General features: G+C 36.3%; 1 protein-coding gene and 1 pseudogene across 1 annotated transcript; both read left to right on the top strand.

Moving 5' to 3' along the window:
• Positions 1-5,454: 5,454 nt before the first annotated feature.
• On the top strand, positions 5,455-12,467 carry trabd (TraB domain containing). The gene is made up of 10 exons (XM_026287309.1): positions 5,455-5,837; positions 6,519-6,568; positions 7,111-7,168; positions 8,179-8,345; positions 8,431-8,571; positions 8,689-8,799; positions 9,022-9,161; positions 9,844-10,016; positions 10,570-10,666; positions 10,751-12,467. Exons 2-10 carry the CDS (start codon positions 6,545-6,547, stop codon positions 10,920-10,922), a joined length of 1,083 nt encoding a protein of 360 aa, XP_026143094.1. The 5' UTR covers positions 5,455-5,837; positions 6,519-6,544; the 3' UTR covers positions 10,923-12,467.
• A 2,872-nt stretch (positions 12,468-15,339) lies between these two features.
• Positions 15,340-22,498, top strand: LOC113118261 (selenoprotein O-like; annotated as a pseudogene).
• Positions 22,499-24,913: the final 2,415 nt, after the last annotated feature.

The following is a 24,913-nucleotide window of genomic DNA, read 5'->3' as shown; positions in this document are numbered from 1 at the left end:
TTTCACTCAATATCCTGTTAATCTTGAGTACCTATAGAGTAGTACTGCATCCTTCATAACTCCAAAAAGTCTTTAGTTTTATTATATTCATAAGAGAAATATAGTCTGTACGGATTTTTCCCGGAAAAACACGACCGGCTGGAGGCGTGACGTGTGGGCGGAGCTAAAGAATCACGAGCGCGAGTAGGCTTTTGCGTTGAGAGCGTCTGGAAGCTGTGACACAGATCCAGAGGCTGAAATTTAACAAGAGCAGCATCAGCAAACGACGTCACTATGTGGTATGTACTAAAACTGTATATATTTGCTTAGCGGTTTTGGAAAATGACTAAGTTCCACTTTATGTCGTCTTTTTTTTTTTTTTAAGCTGTACATGTGGAAAGTGCAGTTTGATGACAACATCGCATGTTGTTTACTTGATGTGCTTACACGCCGATAGCTAAGTTAACAACACAGAGATATTTGAAGCAGTTTTACTCACCGCATGTGGTTCCAACACACGATCGTGACCCTTTTTCATTGGGACTGCATTATCCTTAAGAAATAAACGATGTGCAAACCCGGCGTCAAACTGGGCCTTGTTTGTAAAACAAGCATCTTCGAAATGCAGGGAACAAACAAAAACACTTGCACAACTCCGTTGATGCTCTGTAAAAATAAACTCCATCCACTGGTCCCTTAATGCTGTTTTTTTTTTTGGTAATCTGTGCAGGGTTGTCTTGCCCTGGCAACCAAAAACACACTTCTGTGACATTTTGCGACGCTCTCGCTCTGATCAGTGAGTCTGTGCTCAGCCTCTCAGTGCGCTGCTATACGGGAGCGCGCGCTCTTCCGGCAGAAGTGTCCTTAGGACCAATATAAGGAAATTCCGCTCCATCTAACGTCACACAGAGCCATACTCGAAAAAAACTTTCCGAAACTTGTGACAAACCGGAAGGAGTATTTTTCTTCAAACGTACAAATTAATTTTTGAAACTTTGTCCATGTTTAGCATGGGAATCCAACTCTTTAACAGTGTAAAAAACTCAGTATGCATGAAATAGCATTTCACCCCCCCTTTAATTGTTGATGGCTGAGGCCACTCCGTAACTGCCTGAATCTTGGAATTATCAATCTCAACTCCATGATTATTTATGTGATATCCTAAAAAATTTGTGTTCTGTACATGGAATTCACATTTTTCAACTTTCACAAAGAGCTGGTGTTCTTGAAGATGAGAGAGGATGGTTCGAGCATGTTTAACGTGTTCATCTTCAGAATTGGAATATACTGTATATGGATGTCGTCTATGTAGGCAGTCACATATTGGTTCAACATATCAATGAAGATTTCATTGATAAATGACTGGAACAAAGCTGGGGCACTGGCTAGCCCAAATGGCATCAACAAGTACTCATAGTGACCTCCCGTGGTGAGAAAAGCTGTCTTCCACTAATCCCCTTATTTGATTCGAATGAGATCATAAGCACTCCTCTAGCTTGGTGTAAATCTTAGCCTCTCGAAGCTGTTCTAATGTGGCAGGAACAAGATGAAGAGGATAGCGAAATTTTACAGAAACATTGTTGAGACCTCGATAATCAATGCAAGTCCTCAACCAAGAAGAACCCTGATGTTGCTGGAGCGGTAGAGGGCCTAATAAAACCTAGGTTCAAAGCCTCTTCAACGTAATCTTCCATTGCCTTTGATTCATGGCGTGATAGTGGGTATGCCTACCTCTTGGGTGGCATGGCATTGGGCAGAAGATTGATGGTGCAATCCCAGGGACGGTGAGGTGGTAGCTGTGAAGCTTTGCTCTTGCTGAACACATCTGAAAAGCCCTGATAGTAGGCAGGGATTTTAAAACTGGAGGCTGAAGCTGGATCTTCAGTAGATGTTGCGAGACATGGTTGAGGCATATGGACATGCATGCAATGGTTTCGACAAAATTCAGACCAGTGAGTCTGTTCTTCATGATTCCAGGATATTATAGGATCGTCAGAGGATAGCCAGGGTTATCCTAGGATGATTTCATATCAGGGTGAACCAATGATAAAGAAACAAATGCTTTCTCTGTGGAACAATCCAATCTGTAACTGAGCAGGTGCTGTTTGTTGGGTTACACCTCCCTCAATGAGTTTATTGTCGACAATGATGATGAAAATGGGGGCACACAAGGTACTGTACCTCCTGATGATATCCTTGTTGACCAGATTCAAGGCAGCACTAGAGTCAATAAACGCTGTCAAAGTAATGGGACCATGTTTAGTAGTTAGCCGAACAGGAATTAGAAATTACTTTGAGATTGGTAGAGAGAATTGAGCTACACTCACCTGGCTGGTAACAGAGATGGACCTCTGGGCTTTGTGTGGGAACTCAGCGTGTCGATGGACTGTTTCACAACAGTAGTAGGACAGATTCTGTTGGGGGCGTTGAGTTCTCTCTTCATCAGATAAATGAGCATAATTTATTTGCATTGGCTCTTGGTGATCAGAGGGTGCAGTGAGGGAGTTAAAAATTGGCTGTCAATTGGATCTTCTGTTGGGTGTGTTTCTTAGCAAATTATCAATCTTGATGGCCATGGTGATGTATTCACTTTTGCATGCTAACTCAGCTGAAGCTCCAACTCCAACTCCAAAACTCTATTTGAACACAGCCTTCAATGGCACATCATTCCATCCACTTTGAGTGACAAGAGTTCTAAATTCAATTGCTAAATCAGCAGCGGTGCGGTTCCCTTGTGACATTTGAAGCAATTGTGTAGAAATATCCTTGCCCCAATATTCATAATCAAATATTTCACAAATTTGTTGTAACAGATACTCAAAAGACAATAAAAAGCGTGAATCTGTCTCCCAAACCATTGAACCCCAAATAAATCACTTTGCCAGATAACATGAAAAACGTGCATTTACTTCCTTCAGAAGAAAACGTATCTCTTTGGCTTTCCACATAGATACAGACTTCACGAATAAACCCACAACATTGTCCTGCCGAACCATCAAACATATCCGGCATTGCCAGTCTTACCGTTGAGGTGGAGGGCGAGGGAAGCGAATTAATGTAGTGGGTTAAATGGTCATGTGCGGATTGCAGTTTGTTGAGTTGTTCCTGGTAATTTTTCAACAACTCGCTCTGATGAGCGATATCTGCTTGGAGCTGAGAAACCTCCGCTGGATTCATTGATGGCAGAGTATTCTATAATGGAGTTGATGTGGAAGCTGAAGTAAAATCCATATGTAGGGTTTATTAAACAGTTCCACAAGTCCAAACTCAGTGTCAGTAAAGGCAAGCAGTGAGGTCAATACACAAGGAGGCAGTCTGAACAGGCAATCCAAAAGAGTAGTCAAGAGAAACAGGAAAACCGGTCAAACACGCGAGAACTAGACAGTGAAACAAACGCTTGGTAAGGCAGGGTAAACTGGCAATACTTTGCAAAGATGCAATGTGGTGGCCAGGTTAATATGGTCGCCAAACAGGAAGTGGCTGCAGAAGAAGAGCTCACAGTCAAAACTCAAGCAAGAGCTCCCTTTGCTAGCGTGGTTAATGAGTTCCCTATGACATTCCAAATGAAGGAAAGGCACATCAGAATTTTACACAAAGCACCATGTTCCTGTTATCATCAATGTCCACATGGTTTGGTGTTTTTTTCTTTTCTTTTTTTTTGCAATAAGTGTCTGTTTCATATAGATGTCTTGAGGTATCAAACGCAATACACTTATTCTTAAAATATGCAAGCTCATGTCTTATTGTCACAATATTATGCACATTAGGAATGTATATACTGAGGTGTACAGAAAAATAATAATATGAGAGATTTGAGACATTCTTTTTTTTATATAAAAAAAACTGTGACATGACGTGTTTATCCACACACCTCTAATGCACTTATTTAAAGAGACTATATCACTCTGGTTCTTAGGGTCAAGTGCACAAAGACATTCAACTCCGGATCCTCAGAGGAAATATGGATCCTTATATCAGCTTTTTTGAACAGACAGAGTTATTACGGAAAGATTTTAGCTCCTTCAACTTGACATTTTCAACTAAAGAGGATTCATAAAACATGCTTTTGATATCTAAATCACCATGAACAACAGTTTGTGTGTCATTCCACCTTTGTAAATCATACTTAAAACCTTTGATGTTCACTTATTTTGTGGTGAAGTATAACAAATGCCCTTCCAAAATACACAATTACGATTGCGAGTGAATACAAGAAGCACACAGTTAGATTTTGAGAGGACCTTTAACTACAAGGCATCAGATTGATCTTAGAAATAGCTGCTGCAGCTCACTCTTTTTCTAGCACATATCATGCATCCAAGTGCAATATTTTGATAATGATAATGTGATACAGGGAACACAGATCATGAATGACAATGCCTTTAGAGGGGAAGGAACCAAACCTGATTTTTCAGGCTTATATTTTAATGGTATTGTGGGTGCTAAATCTCAAACTTGAAAAGGTAGTTTGTGGACTTATTACCTTATTTGTTTTGTTCTTGCATTTAGGGGAAACATTGTAAATTAATATTTGTTTTGTAGCACCATTTCATTTCATTTCCCTTTTTTTTCTTTTTTTTTTTGTGCCACAAATTATTGAAAGATTTTTGTGTTTAATATGTGTATACTGTATTTATGGAACTGCAGCATTTCAACCAAGTAACCTGCTTAGAGAAATAAATTAATCTATGCTAAAAATAGAAATGTTAGATTATCATGAGTATACTGCATGGTACATCATTTACATGCATTTGAATCACCTAGTCTATCTTGCATAGGTCAGCCCTTTATCCTTTTTAGCCTATCTCTATATTTGATGAGATATTAGGTGAACCTCAGAAAATGGTGTATAGAATTCACAATGTTGTAAAATGCTGTAAGCAATTTTTAATATCATGCATAAAATGCTTACTACCTCACAAAAACACAGAAACAAGTATGAGAAATCCCACCTGTCCTACATAAGCTGAATCTGTTTTTGGATTTGGGTTTGGTCATTGGTTGATGGCGGCTCATCACGAGGATAATGAATTGTAGTTACCATAATAAAAGTTTTTCAAACTTTGTTTTCAGTTACTATAATATTATATGAATGACAAGGGTAATTATTATTTTATATATATATATATATATATATATATATATATATATATTAAATGTATTCTAAAATACATTTAATCAGCTGAAAAAAAAAATATCTTTTTAAAACAAAAAAATAAACTTTTTTTTGTTTCAGAAATCACAAACGTGGGTCAATGTAAATAATGTTACATCTAGGCCTACTTACAAAAGATACAAATTGCATTACAATAGTTCATTTTAAAACAGTTTAGCAGGGTGATATTTAAATTATACTTCCTACATTTGTTATATGGATTAATATGCATTAAGTATAAATCCGACATTTTTCCAAATAAAATCATGTTTACACGTCATCCTATATACACTACATTACCCATAAAGCATTGCAATAACGGGCGGCGCTAAAGAGTCACTTCATGGAAGCAGCTGAACTGTAGCTCTAACTTTACTCATTTTTGTCGAGGCTAGCAAATAAACTACAGTCAACGTGGTAGTTTTAGTATTCTTTAAATATCTGTATAATAAAATGCAATAATATAATTGTCACCGCGGCCCAAAATAAGTAATTGTTATTGTTGGTTTGTTCTTTAAAGTTTTTAAAGGGGTTTAGCTTTTATTAGCATAGCATCAGCTAACAGCTGCGCGGATGTGTGCGCAGTTAGCCTGTAGCCGAACTACATTCATCCCTCAGTACAACTGACTGTCCGATCCCAGTCCAATCTGATCCGATTCGTTACTTTCGTGGGAAGAGTGGCAAGCTGTCTGCTAAGTCAAATGTAAGAGTCATTTTTATGTTTGCTGCTTTTTCAAAGTGGTGGCTGAGATTGCAGCTAATAGTACATCAGATTTTACGTTTTAGTTTTGCCTTCTGTTTGGACTGACTGCTTATGACTGACTGACTTAACTTAATTTTAAAATGCGCTCGGCTTTTCAATGAAATTTAACTGCTTACAAAAGCATTTTAAAAGCTAGAAACTGTAAGCTGTCTGAATTGAGTTTGGTGTGCTAACCAAGTGGTTTGGTGACAGCAGGTTGCCACCTTTAATGTCTGCTTTCTATAGGATTAAATCTGTTTCATGGTCAACATAAAAAGCTTCGTTGTGCAACTTAAAAGATAGCTATCAGATCTGGACCCTCATCAAAACAAAAACTGATCCTGTTGTGCTGGAATCACAGTAGTTCGAAAAGTATACGTGGTGTAATTGCACGAGGCAAGATGGCAGGCTGATAATCAAGTCTGATTACTCCCTTTACTCAACCAACCCAACTGTACCAGTCAGAAAATGTATAAATCCTTTAATTAAACGGTGTCTGGTTTAGTGTTGAGGCATATGTTTCCAACAGGCCAGTACAGAGCCTTCCACACCTCTTAAAATCTGTTGAATGTCTCAATGCCATTTGTTGGAGTCATATTATGTGTTTTTGTTTTGTGTCTGACTCATGATCTTTAATTTCAGGTTGAGGTTTTACTGAACAGTGGACAATGGATCAGGACAACAACTCTGAGGTATCGAATGAAGAGCTCGAGGTTTTGTTTTGTCTTTGGAAGGATGAGACACTCACTAGAAGCATTTAATAACTAATTTATTTTAATGGTGATGGATTTTTATCTGTAATTATTAAGGAGGATTCAATTCAAGTCATAAACAAATGCCGCTAAATTGAAATGGCTTCTGTTGTAGTTCATTGATTCAGTTTCCTGTGCTTTTCATTTACTTCATACTTGGCAATGTGCATATAGTCTCTTTATTGCCTTCTTGTGGGTACTGAAAGTATTGGATATAATAGTGTTTTGTTTGTTTAGGTGGGCATTTCCCACAATGAAGAAATATGCACAGCATTCTTTGTTTTACTGAAACTTTAAAACTGCGAAAGATGAAAGACGTGCATGAAAGATGAATGCATGAAAATAATTTGCTCAACCTTGAAGACAAAACGGCAGTTCCTAGAAGTGAATGCCGAGCTTTTTTGCACATGATTTGTGTACGTTTTCAGAATTTGTTTATATAAAGAAATATGTAGATTATAATGCATCATTTTTGTTTTTAGGATGACTCCGTTGGCCAAGCAGAAGATGATACACAACCTCCATTTCCTCTTGGACTCTGTGAGTAATCTCTGATTTAAAGTTTACAAATCCCAATTTTCTTTTAGGCCCATATGATTTTGTAAGAAATGGTGCTGTGTAGTCCTCAAAATGCCTCATTGGCAAAAGTGTAAAATTGTCTCTTTTCAAAACTCATTGTTCAGTGCAGGGTTGTAAAGTTATTTTGAGAGTTTTATTAATGAAGTAATATGAGCAAATTATTAATAAAATGTATCTGTTGTTTTATTGTTAGTTTACACTTTATCATAGTATTAATGTTTTTTATTTTTCTAATTTAATTTAGTTTTTAGTTTTAGTATTTTAGAGCTACCAACTTTGTGATAACTTTATGATTTAAAATTGTAATTTACCATATTAAATTTCTCAGCTCAGTCTAGTGTTATTGCTGTCTAGTGGCATTTTCTTTCTTAATGCAGGAGGGTTGTAAAGCTTTGTAATTTTATAATATGCCATGTTTCAAAAACTTTATAGAGTCCATTTATTTTAATTTCTATTTTCCCATTTATGTTTTTATTTTAGTTTTGTTTAAAAAAAATTTCAATTAAGCTTTTGTTAACAGTAATAGCACTGGTCCAGTGCACATTTAATTTCTAAACTAATGAGTTAAAAATTAACTTTGATCTGATTTTAACTATTTCAAGTTTTCAGCTTTTTTCAAATGTCACACCACCACAAAAGTTCAGACCATATATTTTCTGAAGCTGAATGTTTGTGCCTTAGTACTGCTTGAAATGCAGATCACATGACTGATCTTTCCATTGCTGTCTGGTTTACATGCAACTTTTACTTTTGATTATGAGCTCATATGGAAAGAAGACTATTTACATACTTTTGTTTACGACTCATTCTCCATTTCCTTTCTGATTTTCAGCACTGAAACTAGTTCTCTTAAAATAATTATATACTGTGGCCATAAAGTGTATATAAAAAGAAGTGTGCTCGCTCCACCTCTTAGGTTCTTGAGATAAATAATATTTGTTTTGATCTTGAAAATGTTTTTGTCTATTTAGCGGACTCTGAGGCAGTGGAAGTGTTGTGGCAAGTGCGTACCCAGCGCCGACAGACAGACCCAGATCTGCCGGACACCGTGACGCGTCTCACCACACCTGAGGGCAGTATTGTGTACCTGGTTGGCACTGCCCACTTCAGCGACAGCAGCAAGGAGGATGTCGCCACTGTAAGCATTGGCTTTCTCTTTTTATGGACAAACATCAGTTCTACTGATTGATCAAATGCTGTATTGATACGGTGCATGGTTTCAGACGATCCGAGCGGTACAGCCAGATGTGGTGGTGGTGGAGCTATGCCAGTATAGAGTATCCATGCTGAAGATGGATGAGAAGACGCTGCTAAAAGAGGCTAAAGACATTAACTTGGAGAAGGTCCAGCAGGCGATTAAACAGGTCAGCCATGACATAGTATTTATATTTTATAACACATTCCTCTGCATTCATTTATCGACATGTTACTAGTCTAACCTCATTTTTCTCTCTGTTTTGCTTTCTCATTTCTCATGTCAGAATGGAGTGATGTCTGGCCTCATGCAGATATTGCTGCTCAAAGTCTCTGCTCACATTACAGAACAGCTGGGCATGGCCCCCGGAGGAGAGTTTAGAGAAGCCTTTAAGGAGGTCAGTGTGTATGCACATGCTCTCGCTCATGGTCCTGACATGCACTGTAACTCATGCGCTCGCTTCTGACTCCCAACAGATGTCACCAATTATCAAAGAACAATAAATGCGCATAGTCACGAAACCTGAAACATAAAACCTGTGGCCAACACGGTGCATGTCACAGCAAAGACTGATTTGCATAAATAAAATGTGCATTTCTTTCTGTTTTACCCAATGTAGGCAGGAAAAGTGCCCTTCTGTAAATTTCATCTTGGGGATCGGCCCATTCCAGTAACCTTTAAACGTGCAATAGCTGCTCTCAGCCTGTGGCAGAAGGCTCGTCTGGCCTGGGGCCTGTGCTTCCTCTCTGACCCCATCAGGTACAAGTCTACACCACTTTGTCTTTATGTGCACATTCATCACTTCTTGACAATTTTAAGAACTCTCTTATAATCTAAAACATCTTATGCTGTCTTAAAATCAAGTCAAGAAAGCACCAAGATGCCTGCTGCATGTGTACATAAAAATGGATAGTTGTTGTCTAGAAGTGATACGCTTGGGTTCAAAGATAAGAAATAAACTAAATAAGATTGATATAATGCATAAGCACTTTTGACAGTGTGTCCAATCCAATAAAATTTCTTCTGCCAAAGTAATGACTTCAACATTAATTTGAGGGCTTTTTTTTTTTTTTTTTACAAAAATGATTTGTAATTTAAATTAGTTCATCAACATTATTAATTTAATATTTAAAACAAACATATACAAAAGTAATTTAATTAATCTTTCACATTTTTATTTATATTTTTAATAAAGGGAGTGCAGCAAATTTGACTAAATTAAATCTTATTGAATTCCAACAAGCTTAATGAAGCCTTTATTTAGGACCATTATTTTAAAGACAATAATTGTTGTAAAAGTAACTGTCCTAAATATAGGCTTAATTTTAAGAAAAACATGATTTTTTTATTTTTATTGTGGGTGAAATATGGCCTGGAAATGTTTTTGTTTGGTTTAAATTTACCTGTATCTTATTCTGGTATTTGTTCTTACTTTTATCAGTAAGGAGGATGTAGAGAAGTGTAAGCAAAAGGATCTTCTGGAGCAGACCATGTCAGAAATGATTGGCGAGTTTCCAGCCCTTCACCGCACTATTGTTGCAGAACGAGACGTCTACCTCACACACACACTTAGACAAGCAGCGCGCTGTGTGGAGGCGCCTCCTAATGCTGAGAGTGAGTACTGCATGCCGCAGTCTTTTCCACCGCTCTGCTATCAAGTGATGGTGATGCTTATTTGATCTAGGGATATTTCTTTAATTTAAAAATACATATTCTGGTATTCTCAGGGTTTTTATGTTAAAGGGATAGTTCACCAAAAAATGTAAATAGTCATTTACTCACCCTCATGCCATACCAACAGACAATTTTGATTTCCATTGATTTCCATTGTATTTTTTTTCCATATGTTTTCCAATCTTCTTTATGGTTCCACAGTAGAAAGTAAGTCGTACATGTTTGGAAAGACACAAATTATAGCGGTTTTCAATTTTGGGTTGACTATCCCTTTAACTAAAAATCACTTGCGTCTTAACCGAAAGAAAATTAAAATATTAAAATAAAGAAAATTAAAATATTAAAATAAAGGCTAATTTAAAATAATAAATGTATGCTGTATTTGTGTATAAATAATTAGAAAATAAAACTGCCAGTGCTTTATTCAAGCAAGAAACACATTTGGAGTCATGTTAATCTCATTCAGAAGGTTTTTTCTTTTTTTTTTTTTCAGAAGTGCCTGCTGTGGTGGTTGGAGTGGTCGGGATGGGTCACGTTCCTGGTATTGAGAGGAACTGGGATAAAGAGCTCAATATTCATGAGATCATGAGGTACGTATCGACACAGTTGCATGTACTTTGGTATCTAATAGTACTAGATGTATCTTGACCAAAATCTTTTTCTTTTCCTTTTAGTGTGGCTCCACCATCTCGATTTGGCTGGGTAGTACGCAATGTGTTGAAAGGAGCCATGTGGGGGCTTCTAGGTTATGCCTGCTTCCGTGCCAGCAAGGGTGTGGGGAGGGCGTTACTCTCCTTACCAACAGTCCAATCGTTGCTTGACAATATACGAACACCTTCCTTTTGACATTTCTTTTATCGGCACAGACTCTTCAGCAATGAGATCAGGATGTCACACTGAACACCAATAGCCTTAACTACATGATGGTGGTTGGGTGAAGGGGAAAATTCGAGCTAAACATTGTCTCCATCCATATGAAATAAACTCTGTGGGTGAAAGCTTTTGACTAGCTCTCTACCTCCTCAACCCTCTGTACATCCGCTCTGTGTACGCAGAGCTATACTGCCAAAGAAATCGGACCACGCTTTTTTTCCCCCTTTTCCTCATTCTTAAAGTATGACCTAATAGGAAATTAGCTGCAGCAGGATTTCCCACCTAATCTTGAACTGAAGTTTTATTATATCTCTTGATATACTCTTGGTTGGCTCCTGCAAATAGTTAATGCATTTAGTTTCCCAGCAATGTACATCGGGAAAATGATTATGACCGAAGTATTTTTGGTTTCACTGATTGAATTTGTACGTTTCCGACAAAAATACTTGAAATGAGTGTAACAGAAACAACTGCACACCATGTTTAAGAGCTTCAATTCACATCCAGTAAGTGGGGGTGGTGGGGTGGTGATCAGACCTGATAAGGCCAGCATAAACTTTGCCCATGCTAGCTATCAAGTGCCTCCTACCACATGACCTGGAAAGGGCTAAAAGGAACAGAGACTGGTCAGGGTGTTTTGCTCTCGCTCCATATGGTCATAATAAAAGGGTACTATTAAATCTGGGGTCTTCTGTTTCTCCCACAGTTTCATAATTGGTCTTACTAATGGGAAGTTTCTAGAAATTAGTGAATTATGCAATTAAACAAACAAGCTGCATTTTGTTTATGCAATATTTTGTTGTAAGAAAAGAGATAAAAAATTTTTTTTTAATGAAATGAACATCTGTTCCCTTGAAATTAAGTATTTTCATTACTGTTTTTGCTACTGTTCATAAAAGTTGCCCAAAGGTTAATTTCACTGATCTTTTTCCATTTAATCATAATTTACCACTAACTCAAATCATGAATTGCATGAGACCATCATAATCACTTGAAACTGTAAGTGTAGAGAAACTAAATGCCAAGAAACCAAGAATAAGTGTAGAGAACCATTAATGAAGGAAAAGTTGACAAGAAAATGCTTATAATGGAAAAGCCATCAATAGCATTGGCCATCAGGGCACAATTTGTGAATCATGCTTCATATGGATGGATAGGTAGGTGGGAGTGTTTCTGCTCTCTGTGCTTAAAGCCCTTAAACTACTTTCCATGTAGCTTTTTACAACTGTGTCTTATAGGGTGACTGAAAACCAATTTTAAATGTCATCTAGGTCACAGGCACATCTGAAGCACAACACTTGAGTGTTGCGGGAATGCGAATGCCTTCAGTTGTTCTTTTAAATCTTTAGATGCTGAATGGTAAATGCTCAAATTAAGATGTGTTTATAGCTTTGCATGCATGCCATGTGCATTTAAAGGTATGCTGGAGAAGGAAATTACTATATGGATGTATCTGCATGATTCCTTGTGTAGATGGTTTGTTGGGATTATTTAATTGAATTTTTTTTTTTTTTTTTTTTTTTACAACATATTGTAATGGTTTTTAATGGATATTAGCATTCTGAGATATTCATAATGGATCAAGGTGGTTGCAAACTAATTAAACAGGTTAACTAGCTGACTGGTTTAATTCAATGTATTAAAACTATTCTACTGAACCAATGACCCAGTAGTCTAGTTCTCCTGTCGCTGTCTTCCTAAAAACTAAAACTCTGTCTTCCTGTTAACTTGAAGCAGTTTTACTTTTTGATCACCTAGATCTGCTGCACTTATTGGATGAGAAATGACATGGTCTGAGGTATTTGAGGCAAAACTTTGTGCATCCTTCAGCTGTACTGCTCCAATGTCTTTTTTTTTTTTTTTTTTTTTTTTGCTATCATTTATGTCCTTCATTTTCAGGAAACTAATGCTCAACTATATCTCCTATATTAAAATCTTAAATCAGTTTTCAAGCATGTTACATTTGTCTTTCATATCTTCAGTAAGTACTTTGATGCATGAATTGTCCATATACATGTAGTTCTGGGTAGATTACTTACAAATTGTAGTCCATTATTTACTACAGATTACGTGATGAAAATTATATGTTACACATTTTATGTAATGTATTCGTACTAATTTTTAGACTACTTTTTTTTTCTAACTTATTTTAAACTTCCTATTAAACATACTGTATTGACATAAAAAAGCAAAGAAATTATAATACATTTTTATAACAATTTCTTAAAGTCAGTTAAACGTATACAATCGTTACGACTAGGTTTAATGTACAAAATGTATTGTTTTGAATTGATAAAAAAAAAACTAATAATTAAATCACTAAAATGTCAACTAATTTTAACACTTAAAAACCTAAATATACGAATATCTTAATTGTTTCCTGCATGTCAATGTGACCCTTAACCAAACATCAGAGATCTGCAGAGGTGTAGTGGTAAAAAAGAGGTGGGTAAACTATAAATAAGTAAGGTGGGCCACTGCCTACCGGTGTATGTGTATCCTGATGACATCGCTATAGGCTATCATTTGATATTACTACCAAGGGTATCACTGGTTGTTCCCTCATATAGGTCACACAATCACTATTCAATTCATACATTAATCTAAGTTCTTGTTAAAGAGACTCAAGAAAGAATAATAAGGTTGAAATCTGTAAAGTTTACTAAATGACAAAACAGAGAGAACTATTTTTTTTAAAAAGAGGAATAGAGAGGGAGGCTTATATCCAGGGGTTCCAATGCAATGCACTTGTACATAATGATTAGGGATTTGGGATTATTTTCATAGTCGATTAATCTGTTTAATATTTTCTCAATTAATCGGTTAGTTGTTTGGTCTATAATATGTCAGAAAAATGTGGATCAGTGTTTCCCCAAATGCCCAGGAATGGTCCTCAAATGGTCCTCTCGTTTTGTCCACAACTCAAAGATATTCAGTTGACTGTCACAGAGGAGAGAAGACACTAGAACATATTCACATTTAACAAGCTGGAATCAAATATTTTTACTTTTGTCTTCCATATATTTTATCAATGACACAGACTGCAATGACACAGACAGCTTCATTGCAGAAGGACATCCTTTGGTCACGTGGTTCACGTGAGATGATTGACAGCTTTACAAACTAATATTATTACACTGATGTCATAGCTGACGCGAATCAATAAGAGGAGAGTAATCGCTAGTTAGCTGTTTTAGTTCTTCAGATCGAATAAATCAATGAGAAATGTTATTCTGTATGACGAAATATTTTACAAACATGTCATAAAATTATTACCTATCTCTTCAAATGTGCGTATGATTGGAATATAGCCCTGGCGGATCGTGGATATTGTATGTATACGAACACAAATAAACCGGAGATGAGATGAATGGCTGCTGTATGAGTGATGATTTCTATTCAAAATAACGAACGTTATTATTATTATTATTATTATTAATTGCCTGATATCCATTTTTTAAATTTGATGCAGTCTGTTGCGTGTCGTTCATTTTGAACGAATCTTTAATATGACTCAGGACTACCGAGTTGTCTCAGAGAGTGATTCGTTCATTTTTTGTTGACTGCACATGCGCATTACACAACATATGGGTTCTGACCTGACTCGACAGTTGAGGTCCGAGTCTTTCTCTTGTTCCTGTCAGTCCCATAGAGACGGGAAGAGAAAATATTAGTTCATTTTGGTGAACGAGACTCAAAGATCCGAGTCAGTAAAATGATCCGAACTTCCCACTACTACTGTCAACACTGACGAGTTGTCTTTAACAACAAAAACCTATGAAACTAATAATGAACAATATTAAACTAAAACGCCATAAGCTTAATTTAAAATGTCATAGGAACTCTATGCTATTTAGAGGTGGATAAACTCAATTTAGAGGTGGATAAACGCACTTTGGAGGTGGGTAAACGCTATTTCCGAATTTTGGGAGGTGCGTAAACGGCGTTTACGTGCGTTTAGCCTCCACTACATCCCTGGAGATCTGTAAACATGAGAATGCGCTGGTAAATTACTGAGATATTATATAACTTCTTCAGAGATTCCAAGTAAATATTTTGTCAAAGGAGTTTGACTGACAAAACGCTTGGGAAGCATTGCATTGCAAACATTAGTAAACGAAAACAGAAATGAGATTACTCTTCCCAATTCTTCCAGAATTCTATTATTTTTGTTACCAACCGTTACAGAAGGGTACTGTACATGATAACTACATCATCTGATTTTGGTTGTTTCATACATGGCTTGATACGTGCAAATTTATTTAAATCTACATGGCCATCCTATTATGTAAATATAGCCAAAGCTAACGTAAATGATATAATATTCATTTTTCGGTGAGTGTAAATGGGGACTGAGTAAATGTCTGTTCGAATCCTGTGTAACCTACTGTGTTTGTTTCTAGGGGGAACAAAAACAACGACGGACCAGATTCCCGTTGGCATTTAAGACCAGCTTGGTTGTCTTTGTAAGTTAGTTACGTAATAATGAGCGTCACTTTTTCCTAGTCTCCTTAACTAACAAGCTTTGTTAGACATCACTACGATGTGAATAACTTCTGCTGGAATGCGTTTAGCACGTCTTTATATCTCATGCTCCGGTGCTATTTTGCGTAGATCTCTATCACATGTGGGGATGGACGACATGGGGATAAACACAAGCCGCTCTTGCCTTCAGAGACTGGAGTTTGACAATGTTGCTCTTAAAAAGCTTCCACTGGACCCTTCCACTGAACCAGGGGTCCGACAGGTCCGGGGGGCCTGCTTCTCTAGAGTCCGACCCACCCCTCTGGAGAACCCAAAATTTGTGGCAGTTTCAGGTCCAGCTCTGGCACTGCTGGGTCTTGATGCTGATGAGGTTTTGAAGGATCCACTGGGCCCAGAGTATCTCAGTGGATCTAAAGTGATGCCAGGATCAGAGCCTGCTGCCCACTGCTACTGCGGACATCAGTTTGGACAGTTTGCAGGACAGCTTGGGGACGGAGCTGCATGTTATCTGGGAGAAGTGAAAGCCCCGGTGGATCAGAGCCCAGAGTTACTGCATGAGAATCCCACTGGACGCTGGGAGATCCAGGTGAAGGGTGCTGGACTGACACCATACTCTAGGTAGGCCTGCTACTGCATTTCACTGCGGTATTTTATGTGCCACATCATGTTCACAACTGTTCACATTTAAAATTATAATTCTGGATTATAATTTCCCTTTTCTATTTCTTAAGATCTTAGTCCAGTTTTTGTCTTTTGTGTTTTCTTTAGGCAGGCAGATGGGAGAAAGGTTTTGCGCTCCAGCATACGGGAGTTCCTGTGCAGCGAGGCAGTTTTTGCCTTGGGTGTCCCGACCACAAGAGCTGGATCAGTAGTGACATCAGATTCACGAGTCATGAGGGATATCTACTATAATGGCAAGCCACGCATGGAAAGATGCTCTGTGGTCTTGCGCATTGCTCCCAGCTTTATTAGGTAACCTTACAGTATGTTGTTTTTTTTTTGTCGTAAATGCTTTCTCAAGTAAGTGTTAGTTTAGTATTATTTACGTATTTTTATAGTTTTTTTTTAATTGCATAGATTTTTCTTTTTAATTTTGAGTATTTTTATGTTTTTGTAATTTTATGTGCTTTTATTATTATTTTCTTGTCTTATTTTAGTTTTAGAAATTTTAGATCTTCAACTTAGTTTTACTTAGTATTCAAAGGTTTTTTTCTTTCGAAATTTAATTTAATGTTTTTAACCAAATAATCATGTTTTCTTTCATTTCAGCTTTACATTTTTAATTAAATGACTGACAAAAATTAAGTTTTAGCTAACAATAACAAGTCTCGGCTATCTCTTTTTGACCTTGACTTATAATACTTTATTTTTTATATCTATCAGTGAAATAATGCCACCGGTAAAGTTCTTTTAGGTCTGTCTGTCATTGTTCTAGATGTTATATGTTGACCTGATTCTTGATGTAGGTTTGGATCATTTGAGATCTTCAAACGAGCTGATGAGTTCACTGGCCGCCAAGGTCCCAGCTATGGCCACGATGAGATCAGAACCCAGATGCTGGATTATGTCATTGAGACCTTCTACCCAGAGATTCACCAGAGTTACTCAGACCGCATTGAAAGAAATACTGCTTTCTTCAGAGAGGTAGACAGAGCTCTATTCATTGCTTTTAATAATACCAGTGCCACGGCTAATTTTTTTTTTATTTTCAGTTCCTGCAGTTGCTTGTTGGTCTTTGATCATCATCTTATCCTCAATGACCTTATTTACCTGAATGACTTTGGCAGGCTACCATCATCAGATTTAAATTCTTAACCACTAAGACTATGCTAGAGCATGTTAGCACTGTGCAGTGATTAAATTAGCTAATATAAATAATTTTTTTAATTTTCTTGAAATAGAACTGTTGTACAGTTAAATTTATTTGAGACTTATTAATAAAATACTTGTTTGATTTGTAATATTCCTTTTGATTAGTAACTTTGCATCTTTATTGTGCTTTTCTATATGTACTTGAACATCATATTTTTGGTTAAACTTTATATATTAAGGTGTCCTTGTTACAGTGTAACTATAAATTTAAGTACATACTATATGGTTAGGTTGGAGTTGGGGTTTGAATTAGTGTTACTTGCAGGTTTTTATGCATAATTTATTATGATAGTAAGTAGGAGTGCACGATAAATATCGGCCGATAATAAATGCGCATCTCATAAAGCAGCTGTTATACACAGAGCCGTTGTTAACTGACAAGCTGCACAAATCAATGGTGATAAATGAACGTGGATTTGCACAGCTTAACAGTTAACAACGGCTCTATTTAGTATCAGTTGCTCTATGGGAAATCACGCACCTGATGGAATTTACAGCTGATTAGCTAGCTTTACCAGCTTTATTGACAAGATACGCATTAATTAACAGCCGATATTTATTGTGCACCCCTAATAGTAAGTACATGTAACATGTAACAAGGACACCTTAAAATAAAGTGTAACCAGTGTTTTTTATTTTATTGATAGGTGACTTTACGAACAGCGAGGCTGGTGGCTCAGTGGCAGTGTGTGGGTTTCTGTCATGGAGTCCTCAATACTGATAACATGAGCATCCTGGGCCTGACTTTGGACTATGGGCCTTTCGGATTCATGGATCGGTAAAGTCTGACATAAACCTCAAATGTTATTCCAACTGTTCAACAGCGATTTGCATTCATGAACATTAATTTCCTTGTTTTTTCTTTCTAGTTTCGACCCAGATTTCATCTGTAATGCCTCCGATACTTCAGGGCGGTATTCTTACCAAGCCCAGCCGGCCATCTGCCGCTGGAATTTAGCTCGGCTTGCTGAAGCCCTGGCACCTGATCTACCTCCAGACCGGGCTGAACAGGTGCTGGATGAGTATCTGCCTCTTTACAATGGCTTCTATCTGAGCAACATGAGGAAAAAACTGGGTCTGCTGAGGATGGAGGAACCAGAGGACGAGATGCTTATCACAGAACTTATGCAGACCATGCACAACACTGGTATGAAGATAGTCTAACAAACATCCTGGAGAGATTGTGTTTTTCATGGTGCTGTAAAATGTCAGTCTTGATGTGCCAAATGTGTTAGAAAAGGAGGATAATTACAGGACGGTAGATGCTTATTCTATCAGATGGTAGATGATTTTACTTCTGATTTCTCTCTACATTTTCTTCCTCTTAGGCGCAGATTTCACTAACACTTTCCGGAGCTTGAGTCAGATTTCCTGCCCAACACAGCAGGAGGGGGAAGATGAAAGTGAGGCTATAAAACAAGCCGCAGAGCTTCTCCTGCAGCAGTGTGCCTCTCATGAGGAGCTCAAAGCTGCAAACACACCCACCATGGATCCACGGTAACACCTCAGTTTATATTCTCATGTACACTACCATTCAAAATGTTGAGGTCAAAAAGAATTGTAAATGTTTTTAAAACACATCTCTAATGCTCACCAAGGCTGCATTTATTTGATTAAAAACAGTTACATTGTGAAACTTATGACAGTGTTGAATAATATTTTACTATGTTCTAAAATGTAAGTTATTCCTGTGATGCAAGGCTGAATTTTCAACAACCATTACTTCAATCTTTAGTGTCACTTAATCCTTCAGAAATCATTGTAATATGCTGATCTGGTGCTCCAGAAACATTTATTGTGATTATCAATTTTGAAAACAGTATTGGTTCCTTAATTTAACTGTCACTATTGATCAGTTTGTATTCATCCTGGCTGAAAAATAGGATTAATTGTGTTTAAATAAAAATAACTCATCCCAAACCTTTGAATAGTAGTGTAAAAGTTTAGAAATGTTCAACATTGACAGTAAAAAAATATATTAATGGTGTATAATAATCAAAGTTGTGCATAGTTTACTGTGAAGAAAGCCCAGATGAACTATTTCCTCTAGCTCTTAAATAAAAAAATAAATTTACCACCCACTGACTAAATGTCACACAGTTCCCACTGACTACTTTGAGATGGGAAAAGATTTTTGGATGGCTGTTGAGAGCAAAAAGTATTCAGCAGGCCTTCAAATTTGCCTAATATAATCAGTGTTGTTGTTATTATTAACTAAAAGCATTACATTATTTTACAGTTTCTTAGAGTAAAGTAATTGTTTATTAAAATTAAGTTAAAATAAAATATAAATATTGAATATTTGACTTGTAAAATGTAGCCTTGAAATACAAAATACAAAACTAGATGGAATACAGAAAAAGTAAAACTAGAAATAGAAATAATTTAAAAGGAATAAAAACTAAATTACTAAGTATCAAAAGCACATAAAATTAGTAAAACATAAACTAAAATTAAAATATAAAAATAAAAGTGAAGTACAAGTGAAACATTAATAAATACTATAATTGTATAACTAAAATAATATGGTTTAAAATGAAAAAGACATGGTTAAATATCTTTCTTTGCATATTCCTGTTCAGTGATGTTTTCTTTCCCTCAATATAGGGAACTTGCAATGCTGCTGTCCATGGCTCAGAGTAACCCTGCACTGTTCCAGATGATTTCGGACCGGAAGACAATCGCCCGGCAGCTGGAAAAGCTCTCAAGATTGAAGGAGCTGATGGACACCACTGCAGAGCAGCTAAGGGCCAAACAGACAGAAGACTGGTCCAGCTGGATCAAAAAATACAGGTACAGAAAGGACGCTCTGAATGCTTTTGATTGAATAGGTTTTCATTTTCGGTTGGCAGTGTAAAATATATTGTAAAGCATTGCTTATGAAACCAAAAAGAGCTAAAGAGGACATGAAGTAGTTTTAATAATTTAAGATCTGTGTAAATTATATTTTTAACTATGTGCTTTTGCATATAATGAAAATCCAATTCTCAAGGCAGCGGCTTGCCCGTGAGTGTGAGTCAGGGGTTGATGAGACAGATCTGCAGAAGGAGAGAGTACATGTGATGAACAACAACAACCCATACATGGTACTCAGAAACTACATCGCCCAGAATGCAATAGAGGCAGCTGAAAATAATGACTTCTCAGAGGTGGGGCTATAACTAGCTTTGTTATACTTAAACTATCATTCAAAAGTATGGAGTCAGTAAGTGTTTTTTTATATATATTCATTTATTAAGCAAGGACACATTTGCTTAAATTTATAATTGACAGTTTTACAAGAAATTATTTTTTAAATAAATGAAATATATTTTTGTAAGAAATATTATCTTTATGCATCAGAGAAAAATGAAAATGTATCACAGTTTTTACAAAGATATTGATCAGCACAACCTTTTTGAGAATAAGAGATAAGCATATTTGAATGAAACGATCATGTGACACTAAAGACTAGAGTAATGGCTGCTGAAAAATGTATTTAAAAATTTATCAAAATGGAAAACAGTTGTTTTAAATTGTAATTATATTTCAGAATTTTACCGTTTTTTTTTGGGGGGGGGGTAAGCCTAAGAAACATATATACATAGATAGATAGATATAGATATTTATAGACACTGAACTTTTGAAAAGTTGTGTAATTATTAAACAGTGTTTACAAATGTTATGTTTCTTAGTAGTTCGTGGTTTTTTAGTTGTGATCTCTATCATTTCTCTTGTGATGTGATATTATGGCATACATTTCATAGTCTTACAAAATTAGCATTTAAGACTTTGTCGTCTTCTCAAATCCATTAGGTCCAGAGAGTTCTGAAAGTGTTGGAAAAGCCGTTCTCTGTGCAGGAAGGTCTTGAAAAGCCAGGCTGGGTGGGAAGAGGAAGAGTGGTGGATTCAGACGAAAGAGATGAGACCGGAGAAGAAGGGAATACTTCAGGAGCAGAGGCTCGAGTACTTGTCCCATATGACAGCAAGCCCCCTGTGTGGGCCAATGAGATCTGTGTCACCTGATCATCATAAAACCTTCATGACAACTAACCTGCTCATTTAAGCAGAATAATCCTGCAGAAGCTGGTTAGGTGTCAGGGAAGGTATTAAATGAGGCATTAAACTCCTGTCCACCAGTTAAAAACATGCAGTTAGATAATGTGTAGGGTGCTAAATGAAAATCAAGCACGTTTATTGCTGTATATTTAACTAGCGACAAATGATGACTTAGACCACCAGTCTAACCATGACAGGTCTCAGTCTGAAAGATGGAAGTTATGCCTTTATGTAAAATGACTGTGACTTTCAAGTAAAACGCACAAGACCTTGATCAACCAAACTCCAATGCTCAAACGCACAAACAGATGTAATCATTTACCTAAAGGCTTTTACTTTAAATCATGTAGTTATAAGTATGTATAATAGATTTAACACACAATCCATGTGTAGCTGAAATAGTCTATTAATTCAGCAACTGCATTTACTTGTAAATAGTAACTTGTAACTTAGTAATAAGTGCTTTGTTTCCTTACCACACCCTCTCACCAGTTCATTTTTAAAGTGTAATTGGACAATGCATAAATCATTTAACATTTTAATTTTGGAGCCAACAGTGGGAGTACTGTATTCTCATATGCTTTGTGTCCTTTCCTGAAATGCCGTTTTGATTTTGTTCAAAATATAATGAACAGAATTTTAATGTCATTCAGCATAGTTTCAACAACTGTGAAGAAATTTTCAGACAATTTTATAATTTTTATGAATGTCCCTGATGAATATGCAATATTTCTAAGATAAATCACTAATTTAATAAACCTAACGAATAGCATGTCTGTGTTTTAATTTTGTAAACTAGGATTATTTCTGTGAAGATGAGGTTTTGTATTTGTAAAAGACATTTTCAAGTGAGAGTGTGTTGGGGAAGCGGCTTCGATTGTTTTCATTTAGGAAGGAATGTCTGTGCCTTGGGCCCAATACTTAAGTAACATGTTAACACATGTTCAGATGTGCACCTAAAAATATTAAGGCAGATTTCAACAGTGTGAAGTACTTGCAGACCAAAAAAATCCCTGTTATGTATTGCATTTAACAGGGGAACAAGCATTTATTCTCTGATCAAATTGTAAATGACCAAAGCCAATGAGACTCGTTTTAATGTTTTTAAAGGCTATTAAAAGAACAAACATGAATCAGTTCTCACATTCACTGAAGTACAATCATGTTCTTGGTTATTTTGTCTTGGTGACGCAACTCTTGTATGGAAAGCTGTTTTGACATTTATTAAACCAACTAGTGGTAGCACTTTATTTTCTCACAATTCTCAATATGAAGTAGCTGCTTATTACCTTGCATATTACTGTAATTTTATCTGTTTATTAGTACTTATATAGCATATATTAAAAAATATATTAATGCCTTATTCTGCATGACCATATTTTAGACCCCTTATCCAACCCCACACCTAAAAGTAAAACAACTACCTTACAAATTATTAGAAAGGAGCAATTGATATGAAAATAATATTAATATTTCACCATCCACTTAGACGCATCAAACATAACTCCTTCAAAATCAGAAACCTTTGAGTTATGATCGATGATCAGCTGACTTTCTCAGACCACATTGCTAAAACTACTCTTTCATATTTGCTTTATTCAACATCAAGAAGATCATGCCCTTTCTTTCACAACATGTGTCACAACTTGTTCAAGCTCTTGTTCTGTCGAGGCTGTACTATTGCAATGCTCTCTTGGCAGTTCTTCTAGCCTGTTCTATAAATCCTTTACAGTTAATCCAGAACGTGGCAGCAAAATTAAGTTTTAATGAGACAAAAATAATGCATGTCACACCTCTGTTTTTCAATTTGACTGGCTACCTATAGCTGTTCGAATTAAATTCAAGGCAGTAATGTTTGCCTACAAAACCTCTACTGGCTCTGCACCCCTCAGACTTATGTGCCCTTTAGAAGCTTGCGTTTTGCAAGTGAACGTCGCTTTATTATGCCATTCCAAGAAGCACAATATAACTATCACAGACTTTTAAATTAAATGTTCCCTCCTGGTGGAATGACCTCCCCAACTCAATTCGAGCAGCTGAGTCCTTAGCCAACTTCAGTAATCGCTAAAACACATCTCTTCCATCTTTATTTGACCCTCTAACTCTAGCACTCTATATTCTAATTCTATTCTTAAAAAAATATAAAGTTTTTTTAAATAAAAAAACTTGCAATGTTCACTTACTAACTGCTTGTTTTCTTAAAAATCTTTTTGTTTTCAAGCTATTTATTTTCTTTTTATTATACAATTAACAAAATCAAGAAAGGCCTCTAACACTAGCTTGCTCTTCTTTTTCTATTATATCCGTTTTCTTTTTTTAATGTAATAAAAAAAACCTTGCTACATGTTCTGCGTTAAGCTGACTGAGACTTATTATAGCACTTGCGTATCATTGCTCTTTTGTTGATTTTGATTGCTCATTTGTAAGTAGCTTTTGATGAAAGTGTCTGCTAAATGTAAATGTAATAAATTTAGTAATGATTAGAAGACATTTTCAATTTTATCACCAACTTTAATTTGAATACTAAGTACTTAAAACATTAGCATCCAAAATCTAGTATTGCATATAAGACTAATAATTGCTTTGCTACTAGTCACTTTGCTTTGCTTTTACAAGTGACAAGTATCTAATTTTTACTTTAACAAATTTTATTGTCATTGAATTCTATTGGATTCTTTGTTCAGATATCAGCTGTTAACTTCTGAGAGGATGTTTACACAACAGCATTTTCAACAAAAAACATTTTATATGTTTTAGTAGTTCATTTACAAGGCAACAGCATTTTGGAGGCCTGAAAATGTAAACTTTTGAAAACCGGGTTCACAGTGCAAGTTTTTAAAAATAAAAGCAGTGATGTCATGTGCATGTGTTCAGTCTATGAGCAAATGTTCGTAAGCATGTAATGTTTCTTTAAAAACTGACATCACCAACTACTGATCTGGCATGCATAATACACCGTTTTTGTGCATCTGTGTGAATTGAGGTAATTTTAACAACAACAGACAACATTGTCTGTATGCGAAACCTTTTAAATACGCAGAAGAAAACTTTTCCGTTTTTAGTACCAATGTTGTGTAAACATACTCAATGTTATGCATTAGTATGTTTATCATTTGTTGTTCATACCTATTCCAGTTTTACTTGTTACTATTAATAATAATTACTAACATCTATTCAAGTTGTCATAGTACTTAAAGGGGGGTGAAATGCTTGTTTTCACTCAATATCCTGTTAATCTTGAGTACCTATAGAGTAGTACTGCATCCTTCATAACTCCAAAAAGTCTTTAGTTTTATTATATTCATAAGAGAAAGATAGTCTGTACCGATTTTTCCCGGAAAAACACGACCGGCTGGAGGCGTGAAGTGTGGGCGGAGCTAAAGAATCACGAGCGCCAGTAGGCTTTTGCGTTGAGAGCATGTGCAAGCTGTGACATTACCGTGAGGGAAAAACCATCATCCAAAACAAACCATGGCTTACAGTCAGATTCAGCCGTTTATTTATGATCCAGAATCAGATCCACAGGCTGAAACTGAACGAGAGCAGCAGCAGCAGCAGCAACGACTCGC

Source organism: Carassius auratus, chromosome 18 (assembly GCF_003368295.1).
Source record: "Carassius auratus strain Wakin chromosome 18, ASM336829v1, whole genome shotgun sequence".
Lineage (NCBI taxonomy): Eukaryota > Metazoa > Chordata > Actinopteri > Cypriniformes > Cyprinidae > Carassius > Carassius auratus.
This window is presented reverse-complemented; position numbering and strand designations above follow the sequence as displayed.

Bases quoted from the DNA above. Each gene is read 5' to 3' on its own strand.
- trabd (XM_026287309.1), top strand. From the start codon at position 6,545: ATGGATCAGGACAACAACTCTGAG. The intron at 8,346-8,430 runs GTAAGCATTGGC...GCATGGTTTCAG, and splicing joins GCAAGGAGGATGTCGCCACT to ACGATCCGAGCGGTACAGCC. The intron at 8,800-9,021 runs GTCAGTGTGTAT...TACCCAATGTAG, and splicing joins TTAGAGAAGCCTTTAAGGAG to GCAGGAAAAGTGCCCTTCTG.